Here is a 24844-nt window from a genome sequence, read left to right as displayed (position 1 = left end):
TTGAAAACCCCACCCCGTCACCCCAATACAACGTGTCTCATTTGCCTTCCCAATTGAAGTTGATTAACCTCTTGTTGACCCCCTGCACACCCCCAAAAAACCAAACCCCAACCCTTTGTAAAGCGCACCACTGAAGACAACCTGCCTCGTTTGCCTCCCTAATTGAAGTTGATTAACCTCCCCTGACCCTGTTGATCCTGCGCAACTCCCAAAAAACCTAACCCTAACCTAAACCTGTCCCTCATTGACAACCCCCCCCCTCCATTCTCTCTCTCTCTCTCTCTCTCTCTCTCTCTCTCTCTCTCTCTCTCTCTCCGCTCCTTGCAAACCCACACCAACCTACCCACGCTGGTCTCGTTTGCATCCCTAATCAGAGTTGATTGACCTCCCCTGTCCTGCTTGGCCCTTCCTTACCTCAACACCTTCCCATTGTCTGGCCCATGAACACTCCCAAATACCCCTAAAAAACCCAACGAACACCGTAACCTCCAAAAACCTAATCCGAACCCTCAATACCACACCTCCCCATTCTCTCTCTCTCTCTCTCTCGCTCTCTCTCGCTCTCTCTCGCTCTCTCTCGCTCTCTCTCTCTCTCTCTCTCTCTCTCTCTCTCAACCCCAACCCTTGTGTCCCTAATTTTGTCCCCACGCAACTCCTAAAAAGCTCTATGTTCTGAATGCCCATAGCCCCTCTGTGCTCGAATCCCCCACCCACCCCCAATGTTCAGATGGTCTGTAAGGTCTGTTTCAGTGTCGCACTGCCTGCCTTGACTTACCAGAAATGTGTTTGTTAAATGTTTAGATGTTGTGTTGCTATCAGATCAAAATTAACAGTTCCCCTTATATCCTTATTCTGTCCACCCCCATACCTCTGTAGAGCAGTGTGAAAGTGCCGTTTTTCCACCCAATAGTAAACGGCTTCCTTTTTCTTCTCTCTCCTCCCCCTCTTCCTTTCCTCCCATGTCCCTCTCTGTCCCTACTTCTCTTCCTCGCTTTCTTCCTCCCTCTCTCCTGCTCTTAACACCATTGCCTCTCTCTATTTCTCACACAATATGTTCATCTCTGCCACACTATCTCTCTCACTCTCTTTTTTCTACCTTTACCTCTCTGTCACTCTGTCTTTCGCTCACTCTCTCTCTGTCTCTCTCTCTCTCTCTCTCTCTAACCTACTCGCGCTCCCTCTCCAACTCACTCGCTCTCCCTCTCCCTCACTCTACCCTTTACCCTGTCTTGTTGCCTCTCTGTTTCTCTCCGTTTCTCTCTCTTTGCATCTCTCTCTCTCTTTGTGTCTCTCTCTCTCTCTCTCTCTCTCTCTCTCTCTCTCTCTCTCTCTCTCTCTCCTGATTATTAGATGGTAAATATCGGTTCGTCGTATAGCTATGGGACGGAAGACCAGGCTGAGTTCCTGTGCGTGGTGTCCAAAGAGCTGCACACGCCAGGGGGAGGACTGGGCACTGAGCAGGGCCACAAGACCAAGGTAGGACACACACACACACACACACACACACACACACACACACACACACACACACACACACACACACACACACACACACACACACACACACACACACACACACACACACAAATGCAGACACACACACACATACACACACACACAAATGCAGACACACACACAAATGCATATTATACACATACTCTACATGAGATTTTCAGTGCATATACACACACACGATTGCGCATTGCTGTACACACTCAGAAATCATACACACACATATTCTCACACATAAGCAGATGCATACAGTACACACACACATAGTTGTGCAATGCACATCATTATACACTTATACCAAACAAACCCATACACACACATACTCACACACAAGTGAAGACAAATGTCTCAGTCAGTCATGATTATGAGCCAGAGAGGCTGTTGTGCTCGTACAGTGTTCTGCAGCGTGCCCTTGAAATGACCTTGACATCTCTACCAGCAGAAAACGGCATAACAGTGGAGTGAATATAGCTGCTGGTGTAAGTCGGAAATTACGTGGGTTAATTATGAATTTGATTGACATCGGCATACCTATATTAAATCCGCCCACTTCATTGAAAACGCGATAATACCCCTACTTCAAATTCTGTTTTGTGGTGCTACCTTACATTTTTCAGTAGTGACAACTGTGTAGATCAGATAAGCAATAAGCAATATTAGCTAACAGTGACCTCATTTTCTATGGTAATTTGGCGTTTAACGTCCAACATATTCAAAATCTATCAAAATCTATAAATCTATATTTCCGTTATTGTTTATTGTTCCTTTACCCTGTTGTCCTAATTTCGCTCCTGCCTGTATAGTAACTGTGATCAGTTAGATCGTTACTTTGGAAACGGTTGAATAATTTTGAGCTGAAAGTGGAAAGGGGAAGCGGCCAGGCGAGTTGGAAGCCAGAATGTCATCTCTCTCATGCCCACATTACGGGACACCCTTTATTACAATACTTATTGCCGTTTGACTCGGTTTTCATTGTCTTTACCGGTTCAAAGTGTAAGCATACTCATTCTGTAGCCAGATGACACCAGCTCCTCACTTGAACAGTGTAGAAATCATCACTTATAATGGCTCATTCTTTTGAAACTCGGCTGTCTGTAGATCCGAGGTTGTTCTCCCGACAACCGTTGTAAATGCGTTCTATTGAAACAGCTGGGGACAATACAAACGTCTGAAAACACTAATGTTAAACGAACTCGGAGTACACAGAAGCGCTCCGAGTTTGTGTTTCGGAACCCCGATTTGAGTACCCATTCTATTGCACTTTTCCGAGGCGGAAGCCGGAGTTTCCGACAATCGAGTTTCAAAAGAACAAGCCATAAGTTAGGGGGCGGAATTGGGAGATGAGGGGAATTAGACGCCTTGGCTGTGAGAAACTTCAGCGCGCGCGCGCGTGCGCTCGACTGTAAGCCGAGTTGACGGCCGCACTGCCGTCATCACCATTCGTCATGCCTCACTCACTCACACATCTTCTCACTGTTGATTCCTCTTTGAAATGAACAGAAAGAAACCACACAAAAAACACCCATAATGTTTCATTGGATCACACCAACAGTCATTCATTACATTACCTACCCTATTCCATCCCACCCTGTGCTGCATATGTTACAATCAAACACACACACACGCACACACACACACGGATGCTGTTCGCTGTTCTCATCCATCCTCTCTCCATTCTCGTTGTCCTGTTATCATCTCTGTGTGTGTGTGCGCGTGCGTGTGTGCCTGTGCGTGTGTGTGTGCTGTTGTGTGTTTATGCGGCAAGCCATCGGAGGCACAGGAGGAGGACACTGCCAGAAAACAGGAGCAGGAGGAGGAGGAGGAGGAGCAGGAGCAGGAGGAGGGGCAGAGAAATGCCCGCCCCCATGAGTGGATTAGGGACTAGCAGAGACACGCCCCTAGAGCACTCACGCACCCCCCCACACAAGCACAGATGGGTGAGAACCGAGAAACTCTCCAACCCACCCCCCCTTCAGAGGTGTCAAAAGTAAAAGTAGAAGTTAAAAAAGTGTTATTATTATTAGTCTTTAAACATCTTTATTATTAAGTAATAATAAAGTTAGTTTTTCCACACATGGAGATAGCTAGAATGTCATTTCACTGCCAGCTAGCCTACAGGCTACAGTTGCATGTGACTAATAAATTAGGCATACTCTTACTCAAGCGTGCTACAGTTTCCTCCCGGCCGGCACTGGTCTGTCTCATTACCAGTACTTGTCTTACAGTCAGCTGATTCTGCGCTAGATTCAGTCCATCTACCTCAGTAGGTACAGTGGAATAACTTGTGTAACAACAACAATGTAATGTCATATACTGGTGTTGTACTTTCACTTTTGACACCTCCGTCCCCCCCAACCCCCTTTCTTCCTCCTCTCCCTCCAAAAAAAACCCCAACCCCACTGTAACAACTTCTCCCCCCACCTACTGCTCCTGCATGCCTGCACTGGTGCCGCTGAATTGTGTCTTTGGTAGCAATAGCTGTAGTGATGTAGTAGTGGTGGTGGTGGTGGTGGTGGTTGGTTGGTTGAATGGTGTTGGTGAATGGTGGTGGTTTGTTGGACAAGTAGAGGGACTACTCACCTCTCCTTCAATGCAGTTATTCTTGACTGGAAGGAGGGTATGAAGGTATGTTGTAAACCCTAAAGAGATAACTCAGAATAATGAATTCTGCATGATGTACGTCTGTACGATATAATACAATTCAAAACTAAAATATATATACCTGTAAATAATCATTTGGAAGAGTTTCACAATTGTGGAACTAGTAAATCTATACAAGTCTGATCCAATATAATATATGGAACAAGGTTGGCTTCTGCATGCACACAAGGGGTGGAAATATAAACAAGGTTTCCTCAATGCTATTGTTCACTGAGCCTGGCGTTTCCATGCATTAGCTCCAGTTAAAAAAAAAATCTACCACATTACTTTGGGCCAGGTGTTCTGACAGGGCTTCGCTCTTGTTACCAGACAACCGTCCAATCAGCGAACTGTGACCGCTACTGTGTATGATTTCCAACAAAGCCCCTCCCTCCCTTCCTGTGTCTGCCTCTGGGAGGGAGGTGACTCATCACTGCTGTAGGAAGTGGATGGATGGATGGATGGATGGATGGATGGATGGATGGATGGATGGATGGATGGTTGAATGGTATGGGTGAGTTGGTCGAGGCTGTTTTGCAGAGGTGTCAAAAGTAAAAGTAAAAGTACTTTTGTGGTGTAACTACAACACTAGAACATGGCATTACATAGCTGTTACACCATTAACACCTGAGTTGTTGAAAAAAAAGGACCCACCACAAACTTGATCCAACCAGTGCAGAGTTAGCTGATCACAAGACAAGTATACAGGTATACTGGTTACTCAGATAAGATACTTGTGTTGGAAGGAAACGGTTTCTTTTTTTACTTTTACTTTTGACACCTCTGCTGTTTTGTCTTCTCTGTCATTAGATTATACTGTCTTTAGCCTGATGAGGGTATATAAGATAATTCCGGGTTTGCAAGCAGGGATAATTATACACGGTTTGCAATCAGGGAGGCTGTAGCACGGTTAAGAAAAGAGAGATGCTTTGGAAATTATTATCATTGTACAGAGGAAATAAGTATTTGATCCTTTGCCAATTTTGTTGATTTGCCCACTTATAAACTTATAAAGACATGATTAGCCTATAATTACAATGATAAGTGTATTTTAAAAATATTTTTAGAGGCTTTTTATGCTTTTATTGACAGGGCAGTATGAGATGATGACAGGAAGCGAGTGGGAGAGAGATATGGGGGAGGATCAGAAAATAACCTCGGGCTGGAATCGAACTCGGGCCCCCGGTGTAGCAGTGCAGTGCCCTGCCGTTGGAGCCATGGCAGGGCCTAATAAGTGTATTCTTACTTGGAGAGACAGAATATCAAAAATAAAATCCAGTGAATAACTTGATATTGAAAATAACTTTGATAATTATTAATAATAGTTATCTTTATTTGTAGGCCACCAAAATCAGTAAGGGATCAAATACTTATTTCCGCCACTGTATCATATGTGCAGTGCAGCAGAGAAAGGTGAAGGTGTGCTTTCAAATCAAGCGTCGTCATACCAGTAATATTATGGCTGTTCCGCCCAGTTAGCAATGGCAAACACACATAGACCTACACACACACACACACACACACACACACACACACACAATAAATAGATATCCACACAGGTAACATACATACATATCGCTACCTGTCATGTAGTATGGGCTTTCCGTCTCAGTGCGCGTCATGAGTATGCAGTAATGGTGCTTTAGCAGCAAAAGGGTATCAGGACAAAAGGGCAACAATAGCATAAGCATACTAATGAGGTTTTTATCTGACACATGTCCTCAAGTGTCCTATTGATTATTATTTAGGTTAAAAAAAAACCCGTACTCAACAGCAATGGTGACAGAAGGAGAGAGCGAGTAAGTTGTCTCTCTGTCTGTCGCTTATCTTTCCCTTTACAGAGGTAAACCCCATTGTAAAGAGCCGTGGTGACAAAGCAAGGCAGGCAACAAAAAGAGAAAGAGGCCTTTAGTCCTCCCCTATCTGTACGCCTCTCTCTCTCTCTTGCCATTGCTGTTTCATGTGGGGTTTACCTAAAGTAAGATAAAGAGAGAAAAGGACTCCTCCTCCCTTCTTTTTATCAAAACAGAATATAAAGGCTTATCTTAAGGTAAAACCTGCCATAAACAGCAATAGATAGAGAGAGAGATAAGAAAGAGACAGATAGGGGTTTCAGGCCGACCAGAACTGAGCCGGTGCCGGTGTTCGCACCAGTTATGTTACCAGTTCGCGATTAGGTGCGGGAACGAGCACCGGCACGGTTCTCAGTCGGCCTGAATGCGCCCAGAGACACGGAGAAAGAGAGAAAAGGAGGCCTGTTTTTTTCTTTTTCTGTCCTTCTCTTCCTCTTTTCTCTCGGCCTGTGCTGATGTGCAGCGCAGCTGATGTGTCCTGAATGAGTCATATTGATCTCCATTTGGCCTCGGGGCTCGAGAGGCGGCGCCCATGTCCCACATCGCAGTACAGTACAGTACGCTCCCAATGACTGCTGCAAACACCATTTATTTTAACCAACACTTGACAGATGAACTCTGCCCTACAAAGGCAAAGTGCTGTAATTACATATTTTGTCAACATTGAGTTTAGACTGAAAATGGTCTTCATTACTCCTCCTTTCTCATGTGACAAAGCCTTATGGTCCAAATGTGTCCCCTTTTAGAGATATTGCTATGCCAAATTAGCAGTAACTACAATATCCAACCTAATACAAAGGCTTTGAAGGAATTGCTCTCAGTTTCAATGTTGGCGTAATTACTGCACTTTGCCTTTGCAGGGCAGAATTGTTAAGTCATTGGAGGAATAATAAAAACTCTTAAAGGGACACTGTGCAGGAAATGGTCAAAAGAGGTACTGCAACTATGTTGCTCATTGAAACGGGGCTGCCTATTGCCAAATTTGATCTTTTCATGAAAGTTTACTCAGTAATAAACAAATATTTTCTAGTATGGTCCAAGTAGAGTCATTTTTGCAGCTAAAAATGGCTATTTTTGAACATTCAAAATGGCGGACCATGGAGAAGATCCCCCATTTCATGTATGAAAAGTGCAATTTTTCCAGTCATAATGAATACTTAGAATTTGATGGTGGTGGTAAGTATTCATGAAAAAGGTAACATTAGTGAATGGGCAGCATGAATTCTGAAAATAAACAACTAAAAATCTCGCACAGTGTCCGTTTAAAGTGATACCGGTACCATTACTGGGAAAAAAAGCTAATTTTACACCTATCTACCTATTCGAAGAGCAAATTTGTATGTACACAAGGTATCACATATCACACATTCCCCCATGGCAGGGAGGCAGGTTTTGGAATCGGGCAGCCAAACAGATGCACTCATGCTCATGGCACGCTCAGCAGTCAGTACAGAACCAGGTGGTAGATATTCAGCGTCAGTGCTAACACAGAAGGACCCAGGAGAGAAAACACACACACACACACACACACACACACACACACACACACACACACACACACACACACACACACACACACACACACACACACACACACACACACACACACACACACACACACACACACACACACACACACACACACACACACACACACACAGGATGGACTGAGGTGAGTTGAGGTAGGGTGGGATAGGATGAGATGGGGGGGGGTGTGGAGGTGGCAGTCAATCAGATCACACAGGCATATGCGCACACGCACACACACACACACACACACACAGACACAGACACAGACACACACACACACACAGACACAGACACAGACACACGCACACAGGATGGGGGGTTCTATGGGGGTGGCAGGGACTTCTGGACGTGATGTAACAGGATCACACATGCAGACACACACACACACACGCACACACACACGGCAACGTAAACATCAAAGCACTGTGTGTGAGCTGTCATCGCTGCCCATCTGCCATTCTCACCTGCAACCCACATCCCAGACGGAGACTGTGGAGCAAGTGCATTTGTACCAAGCTGATTTGATCATCCTACTCATGGCAGATTGACACAAACCGCCTCATCGCTGTTGTTGGCTTACAAGCCCGGCGTGTAGCCTAATATTAGCAGCTCATTTCCTAAATGAATGTGGTCCGCCCAATCACAAATGTGATCTTCTTCATGAATGTTTGCTTATTTTCGGCCAGGCCAGCTATCCGACTCATGACAAACTGAGACAAACTGCCTCATTTTGCTCTTGTGTTCTTGGTGACTTATCCCTTTATAGGGCTTGTGACTATATATGATCACTTCCCCACCTATTGCAAATGTCCCACCCATGCCTCTCTTCAAGGGTGTGCAACCAAGTGTGTTATATCAAATAGTATATCACACAGATAGTGACATGACATTTGATCAAGTAGCCTGTCAAACTGAGAAATTGAATTTTAAAACATTTCAAGTGCCCTATAAAGGTCAAGTCGGTGTGTAGTATGTGACTAGAAGTTTCTTAACATTTTGAGTTAATGTAGAATGTTAACATTAAAATAAATAAAAAATAAAATAGTACAATTCTAGAAGAACTGGATAAAAAAATCCTTCCTCCTCAAATGGATAAATAAAACAGGAATTAGATGGGTAGAAACCATTTCTGTTGTAGTCTATTGAAACATTACTTGTGTTGTCATGTTAGAAATACTTACTGCCTGTCTGGGTGTTTGTTTGGTGAACACAACTTTTCTGATTGCTGTCCTCTCTGTGTTTTCTTCTTGCTTTGCAGCTTTTTCAGATTCACGGATCCCGGATGTAAAAAGGCAGACAGGCATTTCTTTATTTATTTTTGTTTGTCTGTCTGTTTTTTTCCTTTTTCAAGACTTCTCCTCGTTTGTCTGCAGATGTTTCATAGCTGTAGTGATGTATTACAGCTCTAGTTCAGGTTCTTGTATATCGAGACATCAGTTACAAAATCTGTATAAAGATCCATTTGAAGACTTAGTTAAAAGAAAAAAAGAGTATTTGACCTCTAGAAATATGAACCAAAAAGGAAAAAAAAAGTCAAAACGTTATATTGGTTCATATGAGGGAAGAAACGAATGTAGATTTTGCCGGAAGAGGCAAGCACATCTTAGTAACACGTCTTCCACCAAAGAGAGGGGGAGTACCCAGTCTGATTGGCAGCTAGCACTGTAAGAGGGAGGAGAGAGAGAGGAGAAAGAGAGGAGAATGAGAAAGAAAACTGCAGTACAGAGAACACGTATAATGTTGACGAGAGAGAGAGAGAGAGAGAGAGAGACTACTGCTGTAGCTGGAGAGACTGAGGGAGAGAGATATGGAGGAAGAGCAGGAGCGGGAGATGCAGAGAGGGAGAGAGATGCAGAGGGAGAGAGAGAGCACAGAAAGACAGCTCCAGGCCAAAACTCCGCAGCCGGTTAGATGAACACAGTGAGAGGTGTTTGTGTGACGTCAGCACAAGTGTAGTGGGCGCCCAGAGCTCACTGCTGCACACCAGAAGACCTTTGGCAGCACACCACTCAAGTCCCTGGAGACTAGAGGTTTATACCATGTTACACTTTCAGCACAGCACCCAAGTCCCTGAAGACTAGGTTTATACCATGTTACACTCGCAGCACACCACCCAAGTCCCTGAAGACTAGGTTTATACCATTTTACATTTGCAGTACACCACCCAGACCCTGAAAACTAGGTTTATATCAAGTTACTACATTCGCAGCACATCACCCAAGATCCTGAAGACTAGGTTTATATTAAATTACTTCGCAGCACAGGCACTCAAGGCATTTCAGCACAAGCATCTCCCGCATGATACAAACTCTAGTGTCAGTGTGCACCTGAAGACCATATTTATACTATGTTACATTTGCAGCACAGGCACTCAAGGCATTTCAGCACAAGCATCTCCGCATGATACTCTACAGTGTCAGTGTGCACCTGAAGACCATATTTATACTGTTACATTTGCAGCACAGGCACTCAAGGCATTTCAGCACAAGTATCTCCGCATGATAAAAACTCCATAATGGCTCCATATCAACACACTCAGGTAGTCACACAGGCTTTGTCACAAACGTCACCCCTCAACAATCCCATTATGACACAAACAACAACTCTGTCAGACTACGTAAAGGACAATGTCGTACATACTGTAACTCCATGTTTGTCACATTGTGTCAGTGCAATTGGAATTGGGTCAAACTGGATGTCCGGGCAAGAAATAACCTTGTTATTTGTGAGTTTTATTTAGGTTTTTGGTTTTTTTTAAAGTCATTTTTGTTTTTATTGATTTGGATCTTTCCAAAAATGCGACCAATCTCACATGTTTGTTTTCTCTATTATTATTGATTTGAGTTGCTTCTGGAAAGTATGCCACGTCTCCTCCAACTGTCATGCTTTATCATCGACATGGTGTCCCAGGGGTCTCCAAGGACTGTACATTGCAGTAGCTACCATAGAAACCACAAGTCTATTAGGTACCTTACTAATTTCAGTTGACAACGACAACAACAGCATGCAGACTGCCTAATGACATGTCTGTAAGCGTAATCGGGGGCATCGATCACCTGCGTGTCCAGCAGGGGTCCTCGTTAGCTGGCATGCGGATTGGGAGGGTATGGGGCGTCAGGGCCGGATTATGGAGGGTCTGGGCCTCGGGGCCAGGATTTTGCAAAGGGCCCCCAGTGGCCCAGTTGTACTGATTGCCATCCCTATCCCACCCCGCCCAATTTTTATCACCCTTTTCTTTCGGTTCTCTTCAGATACGCCCTATAACCGGGTGAGTCGTTATAAGATCCTAGAGAATAGAGGCCCTCCAGTTGGCACCGGCACCAGCATCGGCAATGAGTCCCCCTTGGGCCCCTGGGCGCCAGCCCCACTGGCCCGGTCTGTAATACGGCCCTGTATGGCATGTATTCGCCATGCTCCTGATTTTGACACCCCATTAGCGGCTCCATGTGTGAGCTCCCTGTGAATATGATTTGGGGCATCGATCACAGTCCTGGTCCGTCAGTGTGCCCGGCAGGAGTCCTAATTGGTGGCACGGGCAGGCGGGCGCTGTGAGGCTGTGAGGCTGCAGGCGAGCAGGTTGTCGAGCCCTGATATTATTGGGAACACAGTTAGGGCTGATATCAAATAGGTTTTGATGTGTCAATTCAGATTTAGAATCTAAGCCTCTTCTAGTTGGTGCTGCTTTTTAAGTGTTCAATTAGCACTACAACATTTGCTGTGTACTACCTTCCATAGAAACACACACTCATTTGTTAGTAGCTCAGAAACAACAGTCTTTAAAAAGTTAGTATTTACAGTACACAAACGTTGACAACAATGACATCAAAAAGTGGATCCTTGATAACACGCCGCCTGTGCCCATGGGCCTGATCCACCTGCTGGCTCTTGATTGATGGTGGATTGGTTGACAACGCCCTGTGTGTCTGGCACTGCGGGGGTCCTGAAGAGTATTTAGGCGGCCATTTTGGCAAGCCCTTCGTTTGACAGCCCCCCCCCCCCCACACACACACACACACACACATACACACACACACACACACACTGCCAGCTCCATCTGTGTCAGCACCCTGAAGGCACCCCACTGATTGTGCATGCAGGCAGCTGTTGCTGTGCCCAGGGCCTACTGGCAGCTTTGGCCTGGCCCATCTGGCCATCTGAAAGGCCCATCCACCCAATACATACAATGTAATGAGGACCCAATTCCTGGGCCCGGGACAACTAAGCCCTTCGCCCCCCTGCTGTTGGCTTCCCTGTCCCTGGCTGTACCACCATGCCAGCCAAAAGGTCCTGTGGCACCCAGTCACTCCCTCACAAGTCCCTCCATGCATGCATGCTGCCTGGTGGCCAGATGAGGAAGCTTTTACAGCAGCGGTTGGCAAACTCAGCCCAGGGTCCACATGCGGCCCGCTGAACAATTTCAGCCAGCCCATGCAGCCTTTACAAGAAAGACGACAATTTTTTAAATCCAAAGCATTACTCTCACCGATCATTCTCAAAATGGCTTGGGTCTTGGGGGTTTGGGATGTATCACGCCTACATCTAAATATTACGATGTGCAGGAGTGAAATAGCCAACAAATTATGTCCACGTACATCGCTTATAGTGGGGAAAAATAAGTGTACATTATTTCTTGTTTATACAGGGAAGCTGCCTGTTGTGAAGGAGTGAAATAGTTGGCAAATTTGATGGGCTGCCACGTCATGTGGAAGACTAAGGATATACTGTGGATACGGTAGCATGGGTAGAACAGAAGCCATGTTGTCTTGTAGACTGAATAGCATGGCGTACGAGAGAGGTAGGCCTAGCCTGGTGAAATAAAACCAGCCCATCGTACTGCTTAATGGGGGGGTATACTAAGAAGTGAGAACATGATTAAGTGATGTACAGTAGCATGAGAGACTGCTGGCAGTGTGGAGCACAGATATTTATATTCATTTTTTATTTTATTGTTATTATTTTATTTTTGTTATTTTATTTTTGTATTTGGCAGTATCACATTTTGTCTGTTGACATCAAAGAAATGTATATTATTTTTTTAAGAGGTTGTCAATCTATCTAATTTCTTGGTGTGATCAAGCGTATTTGTAATGCCATTTTTCTTGTGTGTGCATTTCATTCTGTATTTCATTGGGCAGTGGCTGTAAGAGCTGAGCTGCCCTGCCTCCGCTGCAAATCCTGTGCACGGGGGCCATAATTCATTTGTCATCCCAGCCGGGAGCTGACACTACTGGGTCAATCAATTCACATTATGCCCCTGCCATGGAGCCTACAGTACATAGCCATCCATCACTGGCCCTGCCCAAGTTAAACCACATCAGATTAATGGCTAACGCCCAGTTGTGTGTGTGTGTGTGTGTGTGTGTGTGTGTGTGTGTGTGTGTGTGTGTGTGTGTGTGTGTGTGTGTGTGTGTGTGTGTGTGTGTGTGTGTGTGTGTGTGTGTGGTATGTGTGTGAGTGTGTGTGTGTTCAGAAAGAGATATGGTGAGAAAGAGAGATGTGCGCTCTACCGAAGGGAAACCAAAGGGGATTTCTTAAAAAGCCAGTGAGTGGGTACCATCAGTGCAATTGCAATCACATCACTGAGAGGAGTATATTGTCTAAGGATATTGTTTATTTTTCTTTTTTTTAATTTCTGTTTTATTTGATCTATCTGTTTATTACTGGTTATAAACTTTCAAGGTCACAACGGATTTAAGGTTTGCAATTTGCACAGTTTTGATAGTAGGTCTAGGTAGTGCGTGTGTGTTAAAGCGAAACCTTTTTTGTTCATTTGCTGTTGCTTCCTTTCTCTCCCATAGTCCATGTGTGGAAATGGATGTTAGCAGGGCTATAAATTAACACCAGCCAACCAGCCAAATGCTGGTGAAATTTCAGTTTGGCTGGTAGAAAAGACCAACTTACTAGCCACTTTGACACATTTAGTGAGTGTGTGTTTGGCTAGTGGGATAAACATCTACTAGCCAATTTGGCTGATGATGAAAAAAAGGTTACTTTAGAGCCCTGGGTGTTAGTAAATGGAGGATGCAACTCTTTTGGCATCAGTTTGGTACCTCCGCTTGCTGGCTTGGAAACCAGGGGTGCGTTTCTCGACAACATCGTTGTCAATGACCGTTCAGTTGTCAACCTCCTACGCACGGACTTCTGGGACAGCAAAGTAAACATTTCCTGGATCTCAAATGGTGGCACTTGTTCACTTAGGTGTTCATTTTTTCAGTGCGCATGGCGTATTAATTACGCACTGAAAAAGAGTAGGGCCTACCCGAAGTGCACAAGTGTTACTGTTACCTACTGCTATGACCGGATATAGAAAGTCATCCAGGTACCTTTCGTTCGCCTCCTGGTTGAAACCCTATAGGTTATGTGGACTATACTACAGCGTATACTACATAGTCACTCTTTTGGTTTTTTGCCTTCTAGATAGCAAAGCAGTAGGGACGTTTGGATGCAGCCAGGTTCTCAGGAAGCCAACATTTAGTCACAGCGCCTCAAATTGTGTTCCATGTACACTGTACGTACAAGTGGGTGGAGAGGGCAGAAGGGGAGGAAAAAAAGGAAAAACATTCTCTTCTAGGTGTCGATGAAAATTCCCATTCATCAAGGACCTGTTGCCTAAAGAGTCTAGCCGTTAGAATCTGATCTTCTGTGTGATTTGATAAGGGATTGAATGGGTTATTTTGAAGTTAGTAAATCCAGGTGATAGGGTTATGGTGGTCATGTAATAGGTTTTTATTTGGGTGTTCATTTTAAGTCATATTTTGCCTTGATGTATTTAATTCCCGTTTTTTCCCATTTTTATGCTGTCAGTGTTTTTTTCGGCTGCAGCACATAGAATTCTGATGGAAACATAGTTATGAAATGTCTGATGTCTTCTTTTTATGCTTTTGCTTTCTTTCAACAAAATTGTGTTGCTGATGTTGTGATTTTGATTTTTTTTTCTTTCTCTCTCTAATGTTTTGAGCCATTGAAAACCAACCCAATCTCTATTTGTCATTTGTGGTTTATGATATACAGTAAAGTATGCCTGTGGGGATCCCTACTGAAAAGGATCTTTGGTCTTCACTGGTAACATTTTAGAACACTCTGTGGGCTACTAGCCTGGGAACTCCCACACTGCCTTTAGTTCTACACAATCGTTTCGATCTGAAAGACAGTCTGGGGAGGATGACTCATAACGTCCAAGATCATGGGCACTGTGTCATAATGACCAAGCATTCCGACCTTAACAGTTTCTCTGCCCAATCAGAGAGCAGGGCAGTGTGTCATAATAGCCAAGTATTCTCTCCCCTACGGAATTTACAATAGGCAACTCCCCAGACCTAATCTCACTTGTGATTAGGTCTGGTGTTAACCAGGCAAGTGGGCTACAGACCTCCACCGAAATTCTTTGTTGGGCCCAATGGGAGTAAATATGGTTGGGCATATGTTGAGGAGCTAATGTATTTTGCTTTGTGAGAGAGAGTAGAGTGTTTGTGGTAGCATTCATTATCTGCATGAATGGTTTTACATTCCTAAGTTATTAATGTGTTGGCGTATTGTAAGGTTTTTTTCTTGCCTACAATTAACATGAGAATGTCCTTGAGAGATTTTTCCATTCATGTTCTTTCCTATTAGCCTTATTCACTTACATTTTGAGTTTCTCAAAAGGTATAAGTGGTAATATTGTGGCAAGATGTACCCATTGTCAATCCCTGAGATCTGGTTACCTGGGTTAAAAAAAGATACTTGGGCGTGTACTGTATATACCGTAGACACTTATGACCTTGAGCAAAGAGTCCTGAAAGGTCAGCTGGGACGTTCGATATGTAATTAATCTACATTATATGCGTTTAGCAATATTTCTTCAGATGTTGTTTTACAAGAGGTGTGTGTGTGTGCGTGTGCGTGTGCGTGCGTGTACGTACCAGTTCCAAGTTGTACTATCGGCACCTTAAACCTGCTTTATAAAGCAAAGGGGCGTAATCTTGAACACTGGTGGTCTCGTCATGTAAATACCAAAAAAAAATGTTCAGCAGAGCTACAATAAAAAAAAGTTTCTCTTTTTGCAGTATTTTGGTGATCATTGTCTGAATTCTTTACGAGCAAATAACTGGCCCTAACGTTTCTCTAACGTTGGGGCACTGGGCTGATACGTCGGTGACCCGGGTTTGATTCCTGCCCGAGTCCTTTGCCGATCCTTCCCCACATCTCTTTCCCCATTTGTTTCCTGTCACTCCTTCACTGTCCGGTCATAAAAATCGGCGTAAAAGACATACAAAAAAGCAAATAACTACAGTAAACAGTCAGACATTTAATTTCCCAGATCACAATTGTATAAATGTGTATTGCTGTAAGATGATTGACAGCTCAGGAATACCTGCTCTAAATACAATATGATCAACAACATGTGCCTGAATATTCATATGGAAATACATTTATACATTTAGAGGATATTCCAAATTGTTGATTAAGTGACTAACCCAGTTAACTTAACTCTTGAGTGGATTATAAACCACATAATAGAAGAGCCCTAGATTTTCATCCCTCTACAAAACAAAGTCTTGGTGACATTGTATTTGGAGGAATACCAGTTATGATATAACATGCTAAATGGAATATTCCCCAGTTCTCTAGGCAGCAGAATACAATCTCAGGTTTTTGACACAACTAAATAAGTATAAGAAGAGTACAGAATTGCACTATCCATAACTGGCACTACAAGCTTAACACAAATACATTAAAGTCAATAAAGTGCCATGTTTCTTATATAAAGTTAAATTCGAGCAGTTCAGAGATCACTGATCATCAGTATGTGTATCACTGTATGTACAGGATTTTCTAGGAACGGATTTCATAATTCATCATCATCCACTGATACTGCCAGAGTTTAAGTCTTTGAAACGTCGATTAACTTTTCTCTGGTTAGAAAAGCCATAAAGTGAAATGAAATCAAAGCAAAAAACAAAACCAAAACAAGCATGCAAGTGTCAGCAAAGTGAAAAGCAGCCATTTGTGAACGCCCATCTCTGTCTCATTTAAAATTGTCCATTAACTTCAATCAGATTCTTCATTCACTTCTGTCTGTGTGCCTACTGTGCTGTGGGCAATGTAATAAGGCAGCAGGCATATGAATGCAGAGCATCACAGTGGGCAGTGCCCGGTGATGTGGTGGGTGAACCGAGAACGGGTCAGTTGGGAAACGAAGGGCCCAGAATTGAGCAGCCATTACATTCGGTGTATTGAGAGGGCGGCGGGCCCTGTCAGATGATATTGTCCTGGGCCTTGGGTCAAGGCTGTCATTGGCCCTGACAGTGGGCACAGGGCTGATTGGGAATAAGCAGTCATTATGATCCATTAGCCTTGCGCATCCTTCTGGCCTCCAGACATGCTCTGCCAGCCATTCAAGATAAAGATGAAAGTGAATTAGCTTTTTTTCATTCGACGTCAGACATCTTCCATTCAATGCATTGGAAGCAGGAAAAGTAGCATCCGGTGTATAGACATTAACCTACACCCAGTCATGGGTAAGCGGTTAGGGCGTCAGACTTGCATCCCAAGTCATGGGTAAGCGGTTAGGGCGTCAGACTTGCATCCCAAGGGTTCCCGGTTCGACTCCCTATCTGCCAAGTTGGTGGGGGGAGTAATTAACCAGTGCTCTCCCCCATCCTCCTCCATGACTGAGGTACCCTGAGCATGGCACCATCCCCACCGCACCGCTCCCTTGGGGCGCCATGGGGGGCTGCCCCCTTGCACGGGTGAGGCATAAATGCAATTTCGTTGTGTGCTGTGTCACAATGACAATGGGAGTTGGAGCTTCCCAGTTGGGCTTTCATTTCACTATCTTCCATGGAGTTCAGAAGTCGTTTTTTCCTGCTTCGTTTGAAAACAAGAACTTGTCTTTCGTCACAGTGAAATAGGATAGTAATGTAATACTTGTGTGCTGTGGAGTGCTGTGTCACAATGACAATGGGAGTTGGAGTTTCTCAGTTGGGCTTTCACTTCACTACCGGTATCTTCTATGGAATCCAGAAGTCGTTTTTTCCTGCTTCGTTTGAAAACAAGAACTTGTCTTTCGTCACAGTGAAATAGGATAGTTATGTAATACTTGTTGATAAATTCCAGGATCCAAGTTCCACGATCAATGCAGTGGATCATTTAGCAAATGGATCTACATTCCAAGATCCAAAATGGTGCCTCCCATCAACCTTCAGTTAGGGGGCTTTGTAGGCTCACTGAACAACATGGGTGCCCATGTGTGCCCCAATCAATAAATGCCTTTGCAAAGGTCCTCATTGGTGCCCAAGACACGCAGCTAGAACAGCAGCCAATCAATGATGTCAATAAAGCAATCAGTCACGGAAATCAACATAGTCAGTCATGACATTGCAAAACATGGGAACATGAAAGCGTCTTTCTGCCCCTCAACTGCGTTCGTTCATCTGTTGTTCCATCCTCTGGTTCTTGGGGTAAAAGATGAGGGGAGAGAGAATGGATGGACTACAGAAATGGGCCACTTTAATAGTATGCGCCATAAGATTTGTCGCCATAAATTAATCATTTCAAGTTTAGGGTGCCGGTTTTGTCCTGCTGCTTGGTTGGACAGGGCCAACAAGTGGATTGGTCCTGGTCCTTTGGGATGGAGAGGGAGGTTTGGAGAGACCTACAAGCCAGGTGGTGATAGTCCTGCTGCTTTGGAGGAGGGTGGTTGGTCCACGGATGCCAGGCAGTTATGTAGGAAAGGTGTGTGTGTGTGGGGGGGGTGTTTGGTTGGACAGGTAGCTACAGGTGGGAGGTGTAGTCTTCCACACAGACCAGGTGAACAACAGGTAGGAGGTGTGGTCTTCCACGCAGACCAGGTGAGCTATAGGAGGTGTGGTCTTCCACAGAGGCCGGGTGAGCTACAGGTAGGTGCTGGTGTCGTCTGCGGAGGCCAGGTGGAGGTACTCGGGCTCGTCCTCGTCGTCCAGCGGGCCGCCGTGAAGCTCCACCCTCCTCTGGCGCGTGGACAGCGTCTTCCTCTTCTCTGGGCCCGGGAGGCGCTTGGACAGGGTTACGCGGATCATCTCAGCCAGGTCCTGCTGCAGACGCTGGAAGTTCTCACTGTGAAGTACAATGAGTAGAGGGGAAGAAGATGAGGAAGGAGGAGAAGAGTAGGAGGAGGAGGTGAGGGAAGAGGAGTAATTACATGAGGAGGGAAGAGGAATATGAGGAGGACAAAGGGGAGGTGATGGAAGAGGAGGAGGAAGGGGTAGAGAAGGAGGAGGTGGGGGGGGTGATGAATAGGAGGACAGGGGGAGGAGGGGAAGAAAATGAGGAGGGGGTGGAGGAGGAAGAGGAATAGGGGGAGGTGGAAAAGAAGAGGGTAGTGAAAGAGTACAAGGAGGAGGAGAAAAACTACAGTGTCAGACAAGGAGAAATGTAGTGCATTACATTCTTAGTGGGTGGTACAGACCTGCCGAGCCACATGCAGGACCCCCCTAACAGACATCAATTGCAAAGACAAGGAGGAGGAAGTGGAGGAGATGAGAGTCAGACAATAATGGTGAGGTTTAAATTTGCAAAATCACATGCCCCCGCAGCTCTATTCGACATTGCCGTTTAACGTATAAACGCATATAATAGTTGAACGTAAAAAAGTGAATTGCCCTGCTGCCTTAAGTTTGTAAGTTAACTCAACTTGCAAAAGCCTCGAATTGAGTTTGAATTGAAGTCTTGAGTTGAGTTAATTTACAAACTTAAAGGTGCACTGTGTTATGTTTTTGGTAGTTTATTTCCAGTATTCTGCTGCCCATTCATAAATGTTAGCTTGTTCACTAAGACCACCATCATCAAACTTGAAGTGTTAATAACTGATAAAATCACTCTTTTCATACATGAAAAGGTGATAGACTTTTCTAGCTGCAAATCTTACTGTTCTTTGGTCATACTAGTAAAAATTACAAAGTTAATATTCATGAAAAGAATATTTGGCAATAGGCAGCACAGTTTCTATGAGCAGCATAGTTGCAATACCTACTCTGGCCACAATCCTACACAGTGCAGCAGGGCAATTTACAACCTTTTTAGGATTAACTGGCTGCAATGGACAACGGTGGGTGCATAGTAAATAAATGCAGTGATAATTCAATACTTAGAAAATAGTCTGGGACCAAATACAGTCCAGATTATTTAAAGTGTTTTGGGGGGCTTTTCAAGCCTTTATTTGTTTTTTTATGAGACAGGATAGGGGAGGGAGACAGGAAGTGAGTTGAGAGAGATGGAGAAGCAAAGAAGGTGGATCTAACAAGGAGCGACAGCTAGTACAATGTCCCATAGCAACACTCTGCCCCATGATTTTTGGCCGCGGCCGCCATTCTGGAATAAATATAGGACATTGGAATGCATTTCCAATTACATTGAAATGCATTTGGAATGTGTAGTACAGGATTTCGACATAATACGGTAAAACTACATCGATGTAACTATCAGAAATTCTTCAGTTATGAATGCTTATACCATGTCATGTGTTTTTTCAGCACAATCAGTGCAGAACTTAATTATCTATCAGGCCTAAGTGGGCAAAGTAGCTAGCCATATTGTGCTAACTTTAGCATTAGATCCGCTGTCTTTCCTATGGCCAAAGAACGTTGATATATGGCTACTGGTCATAACAGAGTGGCGTTCCTGACTACCTGTTCATTGCAGAATGTCGGATTTGACTCAAAACTGACTCAAAACGTCCCCTATTGACTGTTTCCCATAAAAGACCTGAGTTTCGCCTCTTGTTAGAGATGTATATTCTTTGGGGGAAGGGCTGGCAAAGATACCCAGGCCAGGAATCGGACCCGGGTTGGCAATTGTAGCATTTCTTAGATGTAATTTCTGGCATTTAATGTCCCGTGTCCCGTTTTAGTTAAATACGGAACCCGTACTTTTATCTCTAAATACGGGACGATTCCGTATTTCAAGGGAAAATACACTCCTGATGGTGTAAAATCATCTCTCTAAGTACTGAATTCACACTACATTTTTTACTGTGTCGGTTGTCAGATTTTGGTTTCTTTTGAAGTAAAACGCATTAAAAAACTTACGCTGTTGGAGGGGTTGGCAAATTGTACTTCTGTCTATTATCGCCGGTTAGCCAGTATGTCATCTCTTTGCCCTTGCCCTGAAACAAAAAACGAATGTCAGTATCCCAGAACTGAACAATGATTAGGGCCATTACACTGAAGCGTATACAAAATACATGTTATCTTCATTGGCTGTTTATTTTACAGTTCATATTAGACCTATGAAATACACTTAAAATATTACAATATTACATTAACCTTAAAGGGACACTGTGCAGGAAATGGTCAAAAAAGGTACTGCAACTATGCTGATCATTGAAACTGGGCTGCCTATTGCCAAATTTGATCTTTACATGAAAGTTTACTAAGTAATAAACAAATATTTTCTAGTATGGTCCAAGTTCAGTCATTTTTGCAGCTAAAAATGGCTATTTTTGGAAATTCAAAATGGCGGACCATGGAGAAGATCCCCCTTTTCATGTATGAAAAGTGCAATTTTTCCAGTCATAATGAATACTTAGAATTTGATGCTGGTGGTAAGTATTCATGAAAAAGGTAACATTAGTGAATGGGCAGCATGAATTCTGGAAAGAAATAACTAAAAATATCACACAGTGTCCCTTTAACTATGTTACAATGCTGTAACTAACTACATAAAGAAACTACATGAAGAAAATGCAATAAAGTTTGTTATATGAACATAATGTTGCAAACTTGCATTGCATTTACTTCATGATGTAGACAGGCTGACATGGCGAGTAAAATAGCCTCTTAGTGCAAATGGGGTCGCCGGCGGGCGTATTCACTATTTGCTGAAAATACTCAACTACATCATAACAACATTGCTATGACATTACCGAGAGCCTTAAGTAACAGATTAAGACATAACCATTACAATTTTGGTGACAGTAAGGTTATAACAGAGGCTCTGGGCAAAGGGGTTGGGTAACGCTTTAGAATAAGGTTCTTCTAATAAGCATTTATACTAGTCACTAGTAAGCAGATAGTAATACCCCTGCAAGTGCCCAATAACATGCTTATTAACGTTGTTAACATCTGATGAGTACCTTTATTTGAGTAAAAGCAGGAAAATTGGTACACATGGCAGCCATCTGGAAAATTTTGTTTTTTCGCGACGCCTCCATATCTAGTATTAGTCAGCATATAAAGATGGATATGTGTACCGATTTAAATAATAAGACTTAAAAAATAAACATAATAAGCAGCTTATAAGATGTTAACAAAGTTAATAAGCATGTTATTGGGCACTTGTAAGGCTATTACTACCTGCTTACAAGTGACTATAAATGCTTATTAGAAGAACCTTATTCTAAGCGTTACCAGGGGTTGAATACAACCATGAACTTGTATGCTGTGTGCTACAGAAGAAGCTAGTGCAGACCTTAAGAAACGTCTCTCCTCTCTTCTCGTAATCAAAGTCGCTGTCTGAGCGCTCCAGAATATTGATGGTCGATTGGCTCACGTGGATTCGGAGGGCTAAAGGGAGACACGGAGAGCAGCACAGGAACTCAGCGAGACATGTTATTTTACAGTTCCAAATGTGTTGTTCTGTTCTGTCACAAAATGGGGATGCAAAAACTGTGATAGACACGTTTAAATTAAGTATGTTGTTGGTATGGTGTATGATGTATGGTGTTACACTGTATTTAACCCATTGGTGCAGGATGTTGCGTACGCTATTATGTGGGCACGCTATTAGCCGAATGGACACATTCTAATGCAAGAGGAGGGTCTTGGCTTTTAAATGCAACCCATTCCATGCTTTTAAGTGCTTAAGCAGCTGAGATATTTAGGTTTTTATAGGATGAAGGCACCTTTTCCCAAAAAGGTCTTGGGCATTCAGCAGCAGTTTTTTTACAGGTACCTTGGGTCAACTAAAATAAAGGCCCTGCCATTAGGAGGTATATGACTAGGGCCAGACGTCCCCGGTTCAAAAAGTTAACACTTCACCATCTCAGTATTCAATGCAAATGACTACAATAAGTGCTGACAAATTCACCACATTCGCTAAAGGACATGCAGTGGAAGCACAGGTGGAGGAAACAAAACTGAGTCAGAATGAATAAATAAATAAATAAACAAACAAACAAACAACGTTGTTTCCTCATTGCATTCTGAAGAGACCACAGCATGTTTGGCAGGGTAGGACTTTGAGTACTTACGCAATCCGGTAGATTCCATCCTGGAGGCGGTGTTGACGGTGTCACCAAACAGGCAGTACCTTGGCATCTTAATGCCCACCACACCAGCCGCACAGGGACCTGTTGTTACACAGGTAAATACACACACGCACGCACACACGCGCACACACACACACACACGGAGGGGAGAGAGAATGAGAGAGAGAGAGAGAGAGAGAGAGAGAGAGAGAGAGAGAGAGAGAGATATTCAGATCATGTGCATGGTATGCTTTATTCATTTCAGTACCTAAAAGAATAATCATTACCCTACATGGGGACCTGAGAAAAGGGTCGGATGTTAAAGATAAAACAGTTCTCAAGAATCACTGTTCCCACTCATGGCCCCTATCTATATGGAGAGGTTAATTACCAACTGTTATTTCTCACAGAGCTAATATACTTCAGAGGGGTTTTCCAAGAAACTGCTTCAGTAGTATACTGAACGGGTTACATTAACCTTGAAGTAGTGGTAAATCATCTAACAGAACTGCCCGGAGTGCTCATTTTCTTACCTGTGCATGTAATGCCTGCAAGCAATTTATAGCAGGTTTACCACCTTCCTGCCAGTCACCATAGCTAGGTTTATCATAGACCAGCCCTTACACTGCCCCCTGGTTTTCTACGATACATGTATCATTACTTAGTTGCTCAGTATAGATAGGTTTCCCATTTACAAACATTTGTGACGTGAGGAGGGGCAAGATGCCGAGCAGCCAACCACTGGAGAGCATTTTTTGAGTGACAGTTTGTTTACGAATGGGAAACCCATGTACCGTATATCAAACATAGACCGCCCCATCTAGACCAGCCCATCATAGGGCCACCCCATCTAAATTGAGGGCCGGTCTCGGAGAAAAAAACAAACCACCAGCAAACAAAACAGCAGTGTCGGCCCACCAGGAAAAGGTGCCAGATCACCAGTCCAGCCATGCACTTAACCATGATCCTGGAATACCCCCAGGACTCCAACAGTGTTACTGTAATAAATATGCTCTATTCAGTCAGGAGATCTTGAGTAAATTGAAGATGGGTTCTCTTATGACGTCCAAGTTATTGGATCACACTTGTGCTGGTGAGTCCTATAACATCCCTCAGGTGTTGCAAATAGCCCAAGCTGCAGTACTTGCAGTACACCTCAGTCGTGTGTTGGTGAGTAATATACCACATGTGTAAGTGCACACACACACACACACACACACACACACACACACACACACACACACACACACACACACACACACACACACACACACACACACACACACACACACGCACGCACGCACGCACGCACGCACACACACACACACACACAGAATATTTTCCCTCAACAACCTACAATCATACCCAGTTTCAAAAACATTCAAAACCTGTCATGCATTCCTACCTGGCAGTAAAAAATACTGTTATGAAAAGTAAGGTAGTCATGTGATAACAGGTTAGAATGCCAATAAAAGTATGTGTCTAGACATGCAGGAGACTGCCATACCACACAGTAACAAATGCAATGTTAAGACAACACTTAGAGTGCATCTGGTCCCAGAGTACTCTCTAAGATGTCAAATCGACTCTTAAGGGTTCAAAGAACACTGCGTTTTGTTTTGTTTTTCCTATAGACAGCGCCGGATCTTGAATGGAACATTCAGCTATTTGTAGCGGTGTAGTGAAATTTCAGGCTGCAGTAAAAAGCAACTTAATGTGCCCTTTTTGCGTGTGCTTTCGTGTGTGTGTGTGTCTGTGTGAACGTCTGTGTGTGTGCTTGTGTTTGTGTGTGTGCGTGTGTGCATGTGCGTGTGCGTGTGTGTGTAGTGTACGTGTGTGTGTGTGTGTGCCTGCTTGTGCGTGTATGTGCATATTTACGACTTCATTTGTGCTTGTGTAAAAATGCCTGTGTATGTGTGCATAATCTGTATCGTAGAGAAAGAGGAAGATGGAGGGAATGTGTAAGTGAAACTGTAAGAAAGACAGAGACAAACAAGGGGAGATAGAAATGAAGACACAGACAGAGAAGGGGAGAGAGAAATAAAGACAGAGGAGGAGAGAGGACATGAAGACAGACAGATACTAGGACAGCAAGACGGCTAGA

The 24844-nt window shown here is 43.8% G+C and overlaps 2 protein-coding genes across 8 annotated transcripts in view; one reads left to right on the top strand and one right to left on the bottom strand.

Annotated features, from left to right (window-relative positions):
- The window catches only part of kctd17 (potassium channel tetramerization domain containing 17), a 35230-nt gene extending 22312 nt beyond the window's left edge, over positions 1-12918 (top strand). For 4 of the 7 annotated variants that reach the window (XM_063222071.1, XM_063222073.1, XM_063222070.1 and 1 more), the window contains exons 5-7: positions 1351-1476; positions 3278-3449; positions 8794-12918. In XM_063222071.1, coding sequence (XP_063078141.1) covers positions 1351-1476; positions 3278-3397 — 246 coding nt within the window. In that variant the 3' untranslated portion in view covers positions 3398-3449; positions 8794-12918. The remainder of the gene's footprint in view (positions 1-1350; positions 1477-3277; positions 3450-8793) is intronic. The other 3 variants (XM_063222075.1, XM_063222074.1, XM_063222077.1) reach the window with 1 other exon arrangement.
- Positions 12919-18387: 5469 nt separating this feature from the next.
- The window catches only part of gucy2cb (guanylate cyclase 2Cb), a 45927-nt gene continuing 39470 nt past the window's right edge, over positions 18388-24844 (bottom strand). Inside the window, exons 24-27 of the mRNA XM_063220894.1 lie at positions 22744-22842; positions 21963-22057; positions 20582-20658; positions 18388-18611 (exon numbers count right to left, since the gene is read on the bottom strand). Coding sequence (XP_063076964.1) covers positions 18410-18611; positions 20582-20658; positions 21963-22057; positions 22744-22842 — 473 coding nt within the window. The 3' untranslated portion in view covers positions 18388-18409. The remainder of the gene's footprint in view (positions 18612-20581; positions 20659-21962; positions 22058-22743; positions 22843-24844) is intronic.

Source organism: Engraulis encrasicolus, chromosome 17 (genome assembly GCF_034702125.1).
Source record: "Engraulis encrasicolus isolate BLACKSEA-1 chromosome 17, IST_EnEncr_1.0, whole genome shotgun sequence".
NCBI classification, from domain to species: domain Eukaryota; kingdom Metazoa; phylum Chordata; class Actinopteri; order Clupeiformes; family Engraulidae; genus Engraulis; species Engraulis encrasicolus.
This window is presented reverse-complemented; position numbering and strand designations above follow the sequence as displayed.